An 18,480-nucleotide genomic window follows, 5' to 3' on the forward strand; every position below is an offset into this window, starting at 1 on the left:
CAAAATAAACAATCAACAAAATGAATAGGCAACTTGTGGAACTGGAGAAAATATTTGCAAACCACCTATCTTTAAAGGTTTAATCACCAAAATATATAAGGAACACATACGACTCAATAGCAAACAAAAAATCTAGTTAAAATATGGGCAGAGAACCAGAACAGGCATTTTTCCAATGAAGACATACAAATGGAAAACACATACATGAAAACATGATGATTACTAAGATGAGGAAAAAGCAAGTGAAAAAGGCAATGAGATATCACCTTGCATTTGTCAGTCTTGACAAAAAGACAAGAGACAGCAAGTGTTGGTGAGGATGTGGAGATAGGGAACCTTTGAACACTGTTGGAGGGAATGTAAATTATTGTAGCCATTATGGAAAACAGTATAAAGGTGTCTCAAAAAATTAAAAATAGAACTATTATATGATCCAGCAATTTCACTTCTGGGTATATAACATAAATAGATGAAATGACTACTAGAAGAGATATCTGTATTCCCATCTTCACTGTAGCATTACTCACAAAATCTAATACATGGATATAATCTAAGTATCTATTGACAGATGAATGGATAAAGAAAATGCGGCTATACTTACAATGGAAATATTACTTAGCACCCCCCCCCCAAAAAAAAGAAAGAAAAGAAAAGAAAAGAAGAAATCCTGCCATTTTCAACAACATGGATATACCCTGAGGACATTGTTCTAAGTTAAGTTAGAGAAAGACAAATACTGTATGATCTCACTTACATGTGAAATCTTAAAAAGCTGAACTCGGAAACAGAGAGTAGAATGGTGGTTGTGAGGAGTTGGCAGACAGAGGAAATGGAAGATGTTGGTCAAAGGGTACAACTTCCAGTTAAAAGATGAGTGAGTTCTGAGGATCTAATGTAATGTTGTGACTATAGTAAAGAATACCATAACATATACTTAAAAGTTGCTAATAGAACAGATCTTGAATGCTCTAACCACAATTAAAAAAAAAAAGATCAAAGTAAGCTCACAGCAAGCAAAAGAAAGAAAGCAAAAACAAGAGCAGAAATCAAGTAAAATCAAATCAGGAAATCAATGAAACAAAAAGCTGATTCTTTTAAAAAGGTCAATAAAACTGACAAACTGTTAGCAGAACTCATAATGATAAAAGAGATGCTGCAAATGACCAGTATGAGAAGTAAAACAGGGGCCATCACATAGTCACTACAGATATCAAAAGAAAAACAAAGGAATAGTATGAATAACTACACAAGTATCTGGCAATTTAGAAGAAAAGGAACAAAAGTTTAAGGAGCACAAGCCACTAAAACTCACAATGAGAAATAAATAACACAAATACATATACAACTATGAAAGCAATTAAATCAGTAATTATAAAAAACTTGTGAAAGAGAAATTTCCAGGCCCACATGATCTCACTGGATAATTTTACCAATTATTTAAAGGAGAATTACAGCCAACTTGTAAATAGTATCTCACAAAAAATAGGAGAGGAAGGAACATTTCTGAAACTCATTTTTTTGAGTACAACATTACCCATTTAGTAAAATGAGACAGAGACAGCACATTAATCATAATAATAGTAATGAAAATAATCATAATAATTTATAAGTAAACTATAAGCCAATATTTCTCATAATCTTAGGCACAAAAATCATGACCAAATCATAGCAAATTTAACCCAGCAATGCATAAAAAGAAATAGATACCAAGTTGGTCTTATTCTAACAATGTAAATTTAGTTCAATATTTGAAATTTGATCAATGTAATCCACCACATCAGCAAGCCAAAGAAGAAAGATGGCAATGTAATATCAATTGGTGCAGAAAAATCATTTGACAAAATTCAACAGCCATTCTTGATAAAGGCTCTTTAGAAAATCAGAGTAGGGAAATTAGGAAGTGTCTTCCACAAGATGCATGTTGAAGTCAACCCCCAGTGCCTGTCAGTATGACCTTAATTGAAAGTAGGGTCATTGCATATGTAATCAAGTCAAGATGGGGACATTCTGAGTTAGGGTGGGCTCTAATCCAATATGACAGATATCATTATGAGAAGAGATACAGAGAAAGACACAAAAAGAGGATGCCATGTGACATGGCAGCAGAAATTGGACTGATGTGTCTGCAAACCAAAGAAGCTCAAGGTTTACAGTCAAACCCCACAAGCAAAGAAAAAGGAATGGATCCAATTCTCTCCTAGGGCATAGAGTCCTGACAACACCTTAATCTTGGACTTCTAATCTCCAGAGATGTGACAGAATAAATTTCTAATGTTTAAAGCCACCCAGACTGTGATAATTTGTTACAGCAGCTCTAGGAAACTACAGCAGAGGGGAAACAACTTTCTGAACTTGACGAGAATTCTCTGTAAAAATCCCACAGCTTATATCATATGTAATGACAAATGACTGGATGCTTTCCATTTAAGTTTGGAAAAAAGGCAGCAACATCCACTCTCATCATTCTCATTCAGTATAGCACTGGAAGTCCTACAGTGAAACAAAGCATAAAATGAAATAAAGTCTTACTGACTGGAAATGAAGAAATGTAACTGCCCCTATTTATAAAACACACAATGTGTATATAGAAAATGTCAAGGATGGGATGCCTGGGTGGCTCAGTGGGTTAAGCCTCTGCCTTCGGCTCAGGTCATGATCCCAGGGTCCTAGGATCGAGTCCCACATCGGGCTCTAAGACTGCTTCTCCCCCTGCTTGTGCTCTTTCTCTGACAAATAAATAAATAAAATATTTAAAAAAGAAAAAGAAAAGAAAAGAAAATGCCAAGGAATCAAAAAATAGAGTTTGTAGAACAAACACCTTTCAGCAAATTCAGAGGACATGAGATAAACACATAGTATCAATTGTACTTCTATATATTAGCACTAAACGTTTGGAAACAAATTAAAAACAATGTACCTTTTACAATCACTCCAAAATCACAGGTCATATAGTCCAACGTCCATCCAATATTAAGATGCCTTCTACCTGATAGGTAGTCCTAGGGCTCATGACTGAATGATCTCTAACAGGATGTAACATCTTGATCTCTAAATCCATTACTAAATTCACAGATCATATCTCTATGAAGCCTCCCTAATCTATACACATCCCCTTTCTACTTCTCCTCCAAAATATGCAACCAATCCCTTATTGCCTAGACAACAGCAATAGCCAACTAACTAAATGGTCTACCTCCATTCATATTTTTCCTTCATATACATTTCAGCTAAGGTGTTCTTTTTCCAAATACATAGCTTCTATGACTGTAATACTTTAATGACTTTCCATTATTCTTTGGATAAAGAGCAAACTTCTTACCATGGCCAATAAAAACTCTAACTGTAAGTGTTGGTTTGCTCACATCTGCCCCAGCTTACTTTGTTGCCAAGCCTAATTATTAATTGAGTCTTTCATTCTAGTTTGGACGGTGAATTTTGTGGCCATTCTATCTAAACTGCCTTGTATTGTCTGGCTCCAAAGGACCTCGCCAGCATCTCCCTACCCTCCGAACCCTCTTACACCTGTTTTCTCATCCACTCTTGTATTCCTTGGTCACCTGTTCATATCTAGCTCTCTTGCAATAAAGAATATTTGCCCATTTTTTTTAATGCCTCCAATGTTCTTCCTTTCCTCCTCACCTTCTTACCTCCTATAAACCTTCAAACCTTTCCCCAGAGAAGTTTCCCTCCTCTCTATCACTTAGTCAAATTTCCTCATTATATGGATTCGGAACACCCTTCATTCTTGTCACAACAGATAAACTTTTATATTTGTCTAAATGTTTGTGTGATAAACATATCCACTGAATAAATGAATAATAAAAATAAAGGAATGAATGACTGAAAGTAACATGTCCTATTATTGGTTTGAGTGATGAAACTCTTTTTTCAAATAAGGACATTGTTTCTCTTCCATTCCCATAGGGTAAGTTTATTTGTTATCTTTTATTTTCTAGAACCTTGGTGAGAGAGTTTAGGAGATCTCCTCATCCTGTTTTTCTCATACTTCCAAATACCCTTGAGACTTTTAGTGATGTTCTTATAATCCAAAAGTCAGAATGGATATGTTATTCTTGCTTCTCTAAGAAGCTGCACCAGAGCATTATACCTCAAAATGTCCAGATTTCCCTTCCTTATGATTATTATAATTTCTCATACCCATGATTGCTATGATATTAAAGAGTTATCCCCATAAAGTTAAAACTAATTGCAGAGCATATTATTCCTTTGGATAGTAGACCAATCAGTAAGACAGGTTACTTAAAAATTCTTATCAAAGATACCAAAAGAAGATATATGGATAGTAGTTGACTCTATCTTGCTTCTTTGCCATTTTTATCATCAGCATAAGAAGGTTATCTTCCATGGTCACTATCCTTCTATATGACCTATAATCTTCTTTCCATTCTATTTTCTTTAAACCTCAATCCAAAGTTCAACATGATGTCTCAACATTTATGTTCCTAGATTTTCACAGGGGAATATATACCAGATATGTATGTATGTATATATGTGTGTGTATATGTGTATGTCTTTGCACTTTGTCTTAGATACTTCTTCTGGGGGAAAAAAAAAACACATGCTTCTTACTGGCAAATTCTATGAACTATTTGAATAAGAAGTAACAGCAACTCTCTACAATCTCTTCTAAAAATAGAAGCAGAGGAAACATTTCCTAATTCATTTATGAGGCTAGCATTATCTTAATACCAAAGCAGGATACATACTTTGCAAGACACTAAAATTAAAGACCAATATCTCTCATGAACACAGATGCAAAATTCTTCAACAAAATATCAGCAAATCAAATCCAGCAACATATAAAAAGAATTATACACCGTAAACAAGTGGGATTTATTCCAGGTATGCAATGCTGCCTTAATGCTTGAAAATCAATTAATTTAATTTATCACATCAATAGTCTAAGAAGATAAATCAAATGACTATTTTAACAGATACAGACAAAGCGTTAGCAAAATCTAGTACCCATTCATGATAAAAACTCTCAGCAAACTAGGAATAAAAGTGAACTTCTTCAATTTTATTAAAAAACATCTATAAAGGGGCACTTGGATGGCTCAGATGGCTAAGCATCTACCTTTGGCTCAAGTCATGATCCCAGGGTCCTGGGATTGAGCCCCGTATTGTGCTCCCTGCTTAGTAGAAAGCCTGTTTCTCCTCTCCCACTCCCCCTTCTTGTGTTCCCTCTTTCACTGTGTCTCTATCTGTCAAATAAATAAATAAAATCTTTAAAAAATATATATAAAAGCCTACAGCTAAAATCAAACTTAATGATGAAAAACTAGGTATCTCCTCCCTAACACTGAAAACAAGAAGAGGATGTTCCCTCTCAGCACTCCTATGCAACTTCATACCAAAAGTCCTAGATGTATAGTAAAGCATGAAAAGGACATAAAAGGTATGCAGATCAGAAAGAAAGAAAGAAAAACTGTCCTTGGTTGTAGGTGACATAATTACTTATGTAACAAATTCTAAAGAATTGACCAAAAAACTGCCTGGATCTAATAAGCAATTATAGCAAAGTTGCAGGATACAAAATTACAAAAATTAACCACTTTCCTATGTACCAGCAATGAACAACTGGAATTTGAAATTGAACACACAACACTATTACATTAGCACTAAAAAATGAAGTAAACAGACATAAATCTAATAATATCTACACGAGGAAAACTACAATATTCTGATAAAGAAACAAAAGAACTAAATAAATGGAGAGAGATTCCATGTTCATGAGTAAGAAGTCTCAATATTATTAAGATATCAATTCCTCTAAACTTTATCTGTAGATTTAATTCAATCTCAATAAAAATATAAAAAGTTATTTTAAGACATGTACAAACTGACTCTAAAGTATATATGAAAAAGCAAAAAAAAAAAAACTAAAATAGTTAACACAATAATGAAAAAGAAAGTTGTAGGATGCACACTACCTGATTTCAGATATAAAAGTGGTACAGTGTAGGTGAAAAAATTCACACATACATCAATGGAACAGAGTAGATAACCCAGATAGTAGATAACCCAGGCGTGCGTAAATACAGGCAAATGTTCTTTGACAAAGGAGTAAAGGTAATTTAATGGAGAAAGAAGTCGTTCAACAAATGGTGCTGTACAAGCTGGAAACCAATATGAAATCAATCAATCCATCAATCAAGAACCTACATTCAAACCTTACACCTTTCAGAAAAATTAAGTCAGTGTGATGATAAGGTTAAATGTAAATGGCCAAACTATAAGATATCTAGAAGAGAACATGCAAAAAATAAAAGCAACTTTGCATTTGGTAATGAGTTTTTAGATACAACACCAAAAGCATAACCCATGAAAGAAAAAATTGATTAGTTAGACTTTATAAAGATTAAAATTTTTTTCTCTGTGAAAGGCACTGTTAAGTGCATGAAAACACAAACTACAGATGGAGAGAATTTTTTTTTCAGAACAAGTACCTGTAAAGGATTTATATCCAAAATTTACAAATGATTCTCCAAGCTCAAAAGAACAAAACCAAAAATCCAATTAAAATACAGGTAAAAGAGCTCAATAAACTACTCATCAATGAAAATATACAAGTGCCAAATAAGTATATAACATGCTCATCGTCATCAACATTAGGAAACTACAGATTAAAACAATGAGATACCACTATTAGAATGGCTACAATCCAAAAAACCTGACACCACCGAATGCTGGTGAAGATGTAGAACAACAGGGGATCTCATTCACCGCTGCTGGGGATACAACATGCTACAGCCACTTTAGAGCATCATTTGGCAGTTTCTTACATACCTAACCGTATGCTTCCTATACAACCCAGCATCTATAATACTAGGTGTTTATCCAAATGATTTGAAAACATATATCCATGCAAAAACCTAAGCAAATGTTCAAGCAATTTTTTCATATTTCTCCAAAACTAGAATCTACCAAGACGTCCATTATTCAGCTATAAAAAGAAATGAGGTAGGAAGCTACAAAAAGATACAGACCAACCTTTAATGCATATCGTTAGTGAAAGAAGCCAGTCTGAGAAAGCTACGTAATGTATGATCCCAGCCACATGATACTCTGGAAAAGATAAAACTATAAAGTTAATAAAAAAGATCAGTGGCTACTTGGGGCTCAGAAAGTAGGGAGGGATAAAAAGGTGAAAGATGGGGGGATGTTAGGGCAGTGAAGATTATTCTGTATGATACTGTACGTTGAACATACATTTGTCAAAAGCCATGTAACTGACACGAAAATTAAACCCTAATGTAAACTATGGTCTTTAGTTAATAATAACATATCATATGGGTTTGTCACTTGTAACAAGTATGACACATTGATGCAAGGTGTTATTAAGAGGGGAAACTGTGTTGGGGCTTGGGAATGGGGTATACAGGAACTCCCCATACTTTATGTGCAAGTTTTCTGTATACTTAAAAAAATGGCTCTAAAAATAAAGTCTTATTAAAAATGTATGGTTCGATATTGTCTATTCCCACCAAACCACAATGGTATTACAATAAACTTCTGCCTCCTCACAGTAAAGATAATACTTTGCTTGTTCTCCATATGTTCTGTATGATTACACTATGCAGCTGAAGACATGACTATTGTTTCTAATAGTTTTCCTTCTTAATCTTATTCTTTCAATTAATTTTTTTCTTATTTATTTTATTTTTATTTTTTTTTTTAAGATTTTATTTATTTATTTGGCAGACGGAGATCACAAGTAGGCAGAGAAGCAGGCAGAGAGAGAGGAGAAAGTAGGCTCCCTGCTGAGCAGAGAGCCCGTTGCGGGGCTTGATTCCAGGACCCTGGGATCATGACCTGAGCTGAAGGTAGAGGTTTTAACCCACTGAGCCACCCAGGCATGCCTTTTTTTTTTTTTTTTTTTTACTTTTTTTAAAACTAAGGCTTCCCCCCCCCTCCTTTTTAAAGATTTATTTATTTGAGAGAGAGATAGAGAGGGAGTGTAAGTGGGGAGAGGGACAGTGGGATAGAGAGAATCCTGAGGCCAACTCCCTGCTGAGCATGGAGTCCAACATGGGGCTTGATCCCAGGACCCAGAGATCATGACCTGAGCTGAAATCCAGAGTCAGATGCTTAACCAACTGAGCCATCCAGGCGCCCCTTCTTCAATTAATATTTATGGGGTACCTGTTCATAAGTAAGTTACTATACTACTTGCCATGAATTTCCTGACACAGACTACAGTCCATTGTCCTTTCTTATAGTACAGAGGCTGCTCTTAAGAATTGGCCATTTTGCACTACTGTACACATAAGACCCTCAGCAATTCCTTACTGCGTGCTGTGAAGAAACAGATTTTTATTCTTTATTCCTAAAGACTGAATTACTTAGCTTGATAATTTTTTGGAAGAATTGAAAAATATAATTGCTTTACTCATTTCCTGACCCAAATGAGTTTAGCTCTATGACCACAAAAAATTGTGTAATTATTTGATTAAATCTCCTCTAAATATTATTCATTATTTTAAAGCATCACCTTGTGATATAAGGTCTTATTTGCCACATATGCTATAAATCTATTCAAAGTATGTTTTAAACTATTAACAAAACTGCTGCTTTAACATAAAGCAATATTTATATTCCTTTCTTTAATGTAGAGAAACAGTAATATCTTTGGATTGTTATGAAACAGGTAAAGGATATTTTTTGACCTAAGATTTGAGAATTTCACAGCATGGTCCCTCCCGCTTCCCTTTTTTTTCTCTTAACTAATCTCAATGACTACATTTTATGAAGGAACTTTATGGCTCTGCATGTCTATGAAACTTCCATTAGCAAGTTACATTTCTTCCAGATAAATTTTTTTTAAGCTCTTCACCCAAAAGCATATGTTTTAAAGTTGATCACTTGTGAATTGTGCTATCAAGATTTGCAACATCTTGATGTCACATGCATTCGCAAAGTGTTTTAAATGGCCATGTTAATTTTCAATTAATGAAAATAAGATATTATATAGAAATATGATATATATATATTTATCAATAAGTACTAATATAGACATCAAAACTCTATATGGAACAGAAAATTGAAATAATGACACAATAAGATACAATCCATATATAGTTATTTAATACTTTTTCTTCTAACTTTTGTGATTTCTGAATAACTGACTAGGTGGATCCTCAAGATCTTTCTCTTTATTCTAATTTCATGAATTTAGTCTTTTACTCACTAAACAATATTTACTGAAGTCCTAGAATGTATAAAACACTTACTAAATGGTGATTTTTGTGCTCTAGAATCTCATGTTCTTGAAGAATGAGAGATAAAGAAGATACCAAATATTTACGCTAATTGTTGACCACACAACAGATTTATGAGCACAGATGAATAGAACAAGGGAGATGTGCAATAACTATTAATGAATTAGAAATGGTCACCACATCATTTTGCTCTTTCCCTCAGGCATGTTGAATGAATAGAATAATAGAATCCAGGAGCCCTATGGTTCTCTAGTTAAGTACTTCTAAATGGATGCCAGTTCTATGTTACCTGCTCCCAGTCTACCCACGCTACTCTTAACTCCAGCCATTCTAACTACTTTCAGTTCTTTCAATAGAACCATGGTCTCATCCCTCTAGAACTCTGTACATAGAATATCTTCCTCCTGGAACTCCTTCACTCCCTTCCCTAATCTGCATTGCAAATGACAACTTAACCTTAAAGATTCAGTTTAAAATACCTGTTGATGGAAATAATTTATTGTGCACCTAGGTAGTAAGTTTACAAAAATGAATAAAACATGGTCCCATGGGGATTCTCCCTTCCTTCTTCCTTTCTTTCTTCTTTCTTTCTTTCTTTCTTTCTTTCTTTCTTTCTTTCTTTCTTAATATTTTTATTTGTTTATTTGACAGACAGAGATCACAAGTAGGCAGAGAAGCAGGCAGAGAGGGGGGGGGAGAAGCAGGTTCCCAGCCAAGCAGAGTCTGATGTGGGGCTTGATCCCAGGACCCTGGGATCATGACCCGAGCTGAATGCAGAGGCTTTAACCCACTGAGCCATCCAGGTGCCCCGGGATCTCACTTTCTATAGAGTAAAATATAATTGGAATAAAACATCACCTTTCTATATGCTTATTCTCTAATTATATGCAATAATTATAAAGCTCTATGTTCTTTTTCTTTTAAAGATTTTATTTATTTATTTGACAGAGAGAGATCACAAGTAGAGAGGCAGGCAGAGAGAGAGAGAGAGAGGGAAGCAGGCTCCCTGCTGAGCAGAGAGCCCGATACGGGACTCGATCCCAGGACCCTGAGATCATGACCTGAGCCGAAGGCAGCAGCTTAACCCACTGAGCCACCCAGGCGCCCCAAAGCTCTATGTTCTTTTAATTTGCCTGCAGAAATAAGCTCGGGTCCTTTCAGTTGATTTTACAATTAACTTAATATTTATTGAATGCTAACTTTGATTCAAGCATTTGCAGGAGAAAAGCACATTAGGAATATTATAGCCCTCTAAAATAAATGACCATACTATGAATTTCATATTGGGTTTATATTTTGATATTAAGGTAGACTGTCAGTTTGTTCTCTTGCATACAACAGTAATTTTTCTAAGACAACACCTGTATTATACTGGCCTAACTGGAATATTGATCTTTGGAAATTTTGTTGAATGAATAAAATGAGTAATTCTAAATTATTTTCCGAAGCTTGATTCATTACTAGATACCTAATAGGAACTAATTCTGAACAAAGCCTAGTACTGCAAATACAAAAGACACAGGAGAAATTGAAAAAAAAAAACAAACAAACCCAATTTTATATATTATGCCTATGGAAAATATACATAAATGTGCATGTGTATGTATATGTGTATATATATGTACATACATATATATACACATAAATGGTCAAGTAAGATTACATTGTGATGAGAAGAACAATGAGTAGAATTTAGAAACAAGTGGAGAGGAGATAGGAAGGGCATTTTTAGAAGCAGACAGAAAGAGAAGATAGGTGAGAAGTAATGGATAAGACACTCTGAGAATAGTGACTTTGTTTTCCTTAAGAATGAAGCACAAGATCTGTTTTAGACAGCGGAAAGAAGAAATCAGAAAGGTCAGAGAGAGCTAGGACCATGAACAGCATGCATAATTTAGATGCTGCTTTGTGTAAGCAACAGGAAAGCATCAGATGCTTTTGACAAGGGAAGTCACATGTTAATAACAATGTTTTAAGAAGATTGGTTTTAGTGCAATGTATAAAGTAGATTGGAATGAAAGGGATGACAGACAGAGAATCCAATGAGGTGATTCCTATTGCTCAAACATATAAGGAAAAACCATCTGAACTATTACTGAGCTAAAATATATATAAGTAGCAAAGGGTAACATCATTGGGTGTAATTGAAAAATACAATTTAGGGAGCTTATTTCCAACTTTTTTTTTTTGCTAATATTGCATTTGAAAAAATATTGGTTATGATAAAATCAGTTGAAACCATTTCCATAGTCTTGAAAAGCTTTTTGAATGTATTAAATATATTTACATTTAAACAAAAATATCTAATAATTTGAAATATCTTTGGAAGTTGTAAAATAAGACTAGCCAACTTCAAGACTTACTATAAAGCTACAGTAATCAAGACAGTGTGGTATTGGCCAAAGAACAGGCAGATAGATCAGTGGAACAGAGAGTCTAGAAATAGACACACACATATATAGTCAACTGATCTTTGACAAAGGGCAAAGGAAATATAATGGAGCAAAGAAATTCTCTTCAACAAGTGGTGCTGGAACAACTGGACATCTGCATGCAAAAAAAAAAAAAAAAATCTAGACACATACTTTATACCCACTACAAAAGTTAACTCAAAATAGATCATAAACCCAAATTCAAAACACAAATCCATGAAGCTAGTATAAGATAACATAAAAGAAAACCTAGATAACCTTGAGTATGGTGATGCCTTATTAGATATTAGAGCAAAGACAAAATTCATGAAAGAAAAATTGGTAAGTTGGATCTTATTATCATCAAAAACTTCTCTGTGATGGACAATATCAAGAGAATTAGAACACAAGCTACAGACTGGGAGAAAGTATTTGTGAAAGACACATTTGATAATGGACTATTATGCATTATCTGTAAAGAACTCTTAAAACTCGACAATAAAAAAACCGCAAACAACCCAACTTAAAAACGGGCCAAAGACTTTATCACACAGCTCACCAAAGAAGGTATACACATGTCAAGTAAGCATTTGAAAAGGTGTACTGTGCACCATGTCATTAGGGAAATGCAAACTAAAACTACAATGAGATACCACTAAACTTCTTTAAGTTTTTTTTTTTATTTGACAGAGAGAGAGAGAGAGATCACAAGTAGGCAGAGAGGCAGGCAGAGAGAGGGGGAAGCAGGCTCCCTGCCGAGCAGAGAGCCCGATGCAGGGCTCTATCCCAGGACCCTGGGATCATGACCCGAGCCGAAGGCAGAGGCCTCAACCCACTGAGCCACCCAGGCGCCCCCCACTACACTTCTTTTAAAATGGCCAAAATCCAGAACACTGATAGCATCATATGCTGATGAGGGTATAGAGCAACAGGAACTGTCATTCACAATTGGTGAGAGTACAAACTAGCACAGCCATTTAGGAAGACGTTAGGCAATTTCTTACAAAACTAAACATACCCTTGCCATAGGATCCAGCAATCATGCTCCTGGGTGTTTACCCCAAAGATTTGAAAACTTATTTCCACAGTAAAACCTGTACCCAGATGTTTACAGCAGCTTTGTTCACAATTACCAAAACGTGGAAGCAACCAAGACATCCTTTAGCAGGTGAATGGGTAAATGAGCTGTGGTATATCCAGACAGTAGAATATTACTCAATGCTTTAAAAAAAAATGAGCTATAGGGCGCCTGGGTGGCTCAGTGGGTTAAGCCGCTGCCTTCGGCTCAGGTCATGATCTCAGGGTCCTGGGATCGAGTCCCACATCGGGCTCTCTGCTCAGCAGGAAGCCTGCTTCCCTCTCTCTCTCTCTGCCTGCCTCTCCGTCTACTTGTGATCTCTCTCTGTCAAATAAATAAATAAAAAATCTTTTAAAAAAAATGAGCTATCAAGTCATGAAAAGACATGGATAAACTTCACATGTATATCACTAAGTAAAGAAGACAGGCTACATACTCTATGATTCCAGTTATATAGCATTTGAAAAAGTCTAAACTAGGAGACTAGGTTTCCAAGAGTAGGAGAGAGAGATGAGGATTTTTTAGTGAAGTGAAAATACTCTGTATCATTAGATGCGTGCATGTCATTCTTATTCTTTCTAAATTCATAGAATGTATAACACCAAGAGTGAATCAATCCCAAGGTAAACTATGGACTTTTGGTGATTTTGATGTGTCAATGTAGGTTCATCGTAGGTAAAAAAATGTACCATTCTATTGGGTGAAGTTGACAATCAGGAAGGCTATGCATGAATGGGGGCAGGAGGTGTATGAGAAATCTCTGCACCTTCTTCTCAAATTCTGTCATAAACCTAACACTGTTTTAAAAACAGGTTTTTTTAAAAGACTACATACTGGGTGATTTTATTTATCTATAATATCCCATAAAAGGCACGATTATAGACACAGAAAGCAAATCACTGGTTGCCTGAGACTGGGGGTGGGAGCAGGAGTTGAATGCAAAGGGACTTGAGGGGTATTTTGGGAGAAATGCGAGAGTTCTAAACCTGGAGTGTGGTTATGATTGCAAATTCTACAATTTTTCAAAGAAATTATTGAAATGTATACTTATAATGAAATTTCATGACATGTTTGTTATATCTTAAAAACAGGTATAAAATATACTGTACATGTGAGATAGGTAAAAGTATTATGCTCATTCTGCCTATGCTATCACAAGTGTAACAAGGCTAGTTATGGTGGAGCAGAATAATAATACAGAAAATAGAGTCAATATAGGTCACCTGATCACCTCTGCTTAGTTAAACCACTTCATAACACCAAACCATTAAAGTTTACTGAAAAATAATCCATTGACCTTTAAAATATTTTCTAGATATGTCTCCTGAGGTGAGGGAAATAAAAGCGAAAAATAAACTATTGGGATTACATCAGAATAAAAAGTTTCTGTACAGAGAAAGAAACAATCAACAAAACTAAAAGACAACCTACTGAAAGGGAGATAGTATTTGCAAATGACATATCTAATAAAGGTTAGTATCCAAAATCTATAAAGAACCAATACAATTCAACACCCCAAAACCAAATAATCTAATTCAAAAATGGGCAAAGTTATGAACAGACATTTCTCCAAAGACAGACACATGGAAAGATGCTCAGCATTAGGGAAATGCAGATCAAAACTCCAATGAGATATTACTTCATACCTGTCAGAATGGCTAAAATTACCAACATAGGAAACAACAGGTATTGATGAGGATGCACGGAAAAGGAAAACGTCTTTCACTATTGGGAATGCAAAGTCACTGTGGAAAACAGTATAGAGGTCCCCCCCAAAAGTTAAAAATAAGGGGTGCCTGGGTGGTTCAGTTGGGTAAGCATCCAACTTCTGTTTCAGCTCAGGTCATGATCTCAGGGTTGTAAGATGGAGCCCCATGTCAGGCTCCACACTCACTGTAGGGTCTGCTTGAGATTCTCTACCTTTTATTCTCCCCCTGTCTCTGCCCCTCTCCCCACCTGTGTGCATGTGTGCGCTCTCTCTCTAAAATAAATAAAATCTTTTTAAAAAGTTAAAAGGGGGTAGGAGAAGAGTAAATGAAACAAGATGGGATTGGGAGGGAGACAAACCATAAGTGACTCTTAATCTCACAAAACAAACAGGGTTGATGGGGGGAGGGGGATTGGGAGAGGGGGGTGGGGTTATGGATATTGGGGAGGGTATGTGCTATGGTGAGTGCTGTGAAGTGTGTAAACCTGGCGATTCGCAGACGTGTACCCCTAGGGATAAAAATATATGTTTATAAAAAATGAAATTAAAAAAAAAGTTAAAAATAGAACTACCCTACGATCCAGCAATTGCACTTCTAAGTATGTACCCAAAGGAGACAAAAATACTGATTCAGAGACACACATGAATCCTAGTATTTATGGCAGCATTATCAACAATAGCCAAGTTAGGGAAAGAGCCCAAATGTCCACTGACAGAAGAATGGATGAAGAAGATGCGGGGGGGGGGGGGGGTCTATGTATAAAACAGGATATTACTCAGCCATCAAAAAGAATTAAATCTTGGAATTTGCAAAGATGTGGATGGAGCTAGAGAACATTATGCTAAGTGAAATGAGTCAGTCAGAGAAAGTCAAATACTATATAATCTCACCCTTTTATGGAATTTATGGGGGAAACAAAGAGAGGCAAACGAGGAAAAAGACTCCTAACTATACAGAAAAAATTAAGGGTTACTGGAGGGGAGATGGGTGGAGGATAGAATAGGTGATGGGAATTAAGGAGGCACTTGTTGTGATGAGCACCAGGTATTATGTGGAAGTGCTGAATCACTATATTTTACAGCTGAAATTAATATATACACTGTATGTTGACTGGAATTTAATAAAAACTTGAAAAAAAAACTACAGTGAGCTATTACCTTACACCTGTCAGAATGGCTAAAATCAAAAACACAAGAAACAACAGGTGTTGGTGAGGATGTGGAGGAAAAGGAACCCTCGTGCACTGTTGGATACAGAATACACTGTTGGATAGAGAATACAAATTGCTGTAGCCACCGCAGAAGACAGTACAGAGGTTCCTCAAAAAGTTAAACACATGGGACGCCTGGGTGGCTCAGTGCATTAAGCCTCTGCCTTCAGCTCAGGTCATGATCTCGGGGTCCTGGGATCGAGCCCCACATTGGGCTCTCTGCTCAGCAGGGAGTCTGCTTCTCCCTCTCTCTGCCTGCCTCTCTGTCTACTTGTGATCTCTGTCAAATGAATAAATAAAATCTTAAAAAAAAAAAAGTTAAACCAGAGCTACCCTATGATCCAGCAATCGCACTCCTGGGTATTTGCCCAAAGAACACAAAACACTAATCCAAAAGGATATACGTAACCCTATGTTTGTTTATTGCAGCATGATTTACAATAGCTGAATTACGGAAGCAGCCCAAGTATCCACTAATAGATAAATGGATAAAGAAGAAATGGTACACACACACACACACAGACACACACACACACACATACACACACACACACTAACACACACGCTTCAGCCATAAGAAAAATTGAAATTTTGCTATTTGCAATAGCAAGGAGGGAGGGAGAGAGTATTATGCGAAGTGAAATTAGTCAGAGAAAGACAAATATCATATGATTTTACTCACATGTGGAATTTAAGAAACAAAACAAACAAACAAAGGAAAAAAAAAAAACAGAGAGGCAAACCAAGAAATGGACTCTTAACTACAGAGAACAAACTGATGGTACCAGAGGGGAGGGATGGGGGGAAGGGTAAAATAGGTGACAGGCATCAAGGGTACGCTTATTATCAAGAGCACTGAGTAATGTACAGAATTGTTGATCACTATACTTTATGCCCCAAACTAATATAACATTGTATGTTAACTTTACTAGAATTAAAATTAAAAAAACTTAATGAAAGTGGGCTATAAAAATACATTAATAACAGTTTCTGAAAAACAAATAGAGGGGTGCCTGGGTGGCTGAGTCAGTTAAGTGTCCAACTCTTGATTTCAGTTCGGGTCATGATCTCAGGGTCCTAAGATCAAGTCCCTCATCAGGCTCCACACTCAGCGCAGAGTCTACTTGAAATTCTCTGTCTCCCTCTGTCCATGCTCATGTGCTCTCTTTCTCTCTCTCTCTCTCAAATAAATAAATAAAATCTTAAAGAAAAAAGAAAAACAAATAGAAATATCATCCTAAATTTCAGTTTTTATTTACTTTTGTTTCTTGTTTTTTTGGTCTTCACTTTGCAGACTATTTTTCCAATGTTTAATTAAAAATTATGAAATATATTAATCTGATTCATAGAAGCAATACTTCTCTGGCTTAAACATTGAAAGATGACATAATAGAATTTTCCATCTTAAATTTTTTTCTCAATTCAGCATAAGTTAAATTCACAAAACCAGTTACATACTTTTGCTTGATATATTACCTCGTCTGACTTGTCAGCCTGAAGTCAACAACAGATTCCTTAAATAAACCAATGCCTTCAATATCAATGACATCATCCACATCAGGCTCAGTAGCAACCAACGTTATGGGAAACTTCCAAATCCCATCTGTTATGCACTCTACTTTCAGTGTAATATGAGTCCTTAAACAGAAAGAGAGATTACAAAGGAATCAGGAAAACAAGCAAAAAGAGAATATAATATAGCAGACCAATATCTAGGGTGAAAATGTAAACAAACCTTGTGGTTTTGGTAAAAAAAATACTTGGGACTTTTAATTCTTTTTTTATTTATTTTTATTTTTAAAAAGATTTTATTTATTCATTTGAGAGAGAGAGATACAGAGAGAACACAAGCAGTGGGAAAAGAAAGAGGGAGAGGGAGAAGCAGATCCCTGCTGAGCTGGGAGCCCAGAGAGGGGCTCCATCCCAGGACAGGGAGATCATGACCTGAGCTGAAGGCAGATGCTTAACCATCTGAGCCACCCAGGCACCCCCAGGACTTTGAATTCTTAAAAAAAAAAAAAAAAAAAAAAAAAAAGCAGGTGACTGTGAATTACATTTTAGGAATAAATTTTAGGTCTTTGATTATGTTATCAATCTCCTTGTGAGATAATTATTTTGTAGCACATCTTATCTATGCCATAGTTATTTACTAAGAACCAGTAAAATATGCAGAACTGACTGCAAATTTTCTGTAACCAGCACAGAATATCGTACGTAACATTTAAGAATCCAAGGCTAGGTTGGCAAAGGGACCCAGGTGTTATACAGATAGGTCTGTGTGGAAATTTTGTTCAAAAGGAAACATTGTGAGAAAGTTTTTTAAATTCTTATTTCATGTAGAAAAAATTATATTTCCTGTGGACACTTACAAAGCTCATAAAATTGACTTAAAGATTTAAAAAATAAAATTGTAATTTTAACTGAAATTAAAAGGCCACAAACACTTTACATAATAACTTATAATTAAGTGGCAGCTGAATTAATGAAGTGAGTAGAGATCGCTTTTCTAAGCATTTGGCTATGAAGGAGTGGAAACATAGGGCAGTAGGTGAAACTGAGGAATGATTACTTGTTTGTTTGCTTGCTTAGGGTGGAAATAATGCAAACATGTAATGGTGTGACTGCAATATTGTATGTCAGATTGGAAAAAGAAATCACAATCCTTTTACATAAAACTTTCAGAAAGAACAGCAGGTCAAGAGTTCCAGGAGAGGGACGCCTGGGTGGCTCAGTTGGTTAAGCAGCTGCCTTCGGCTCAGGTCATGATCCCAGCGTCCTGGGATCGAGTCCCACATCGGGCTCCTTGCTTGGCGGGGAGCCTGCTTCTCCC

The 18,480-nt window shown here is 35.8% G+C and overlaps 1 protein-coding gene across 1 annotated transcript in view; it reads right to left on the minus strand.

Moving 5' to 3' along the window:
* The window catches only part of CFAP47 (cilia and flagella associated protein 47), a 544,336-nt gene that overhangs the window by 29,607 nt on the left and 496,249 nt on the right, over window positions 1-18,480 (minus strand). Inside the window, exon 65 of the mRNA XM_047716464.1 lies at window positions 17,127-17,288. Coding sequence (XP_047572420.1) covers window positions 17,127-17,288 — 162 coding nt within the window. The remainder of the gene's footprint in view (window positions 1-17,126; window positions 17,289-18,480) is intronic.

Source organism: Lutra lutra, chromosome X (assembly GCF_902655055.1).
Source record: "Lutra lutra chromosome X, mLutLut1.2, whole genome shotgun sequence".
Taxonomy (NCBI): Eukaryota; Metazoa; Chordata; class Mammalia; order Carnivora; family Mustelidae; genus Lutra; species Lutra lutra.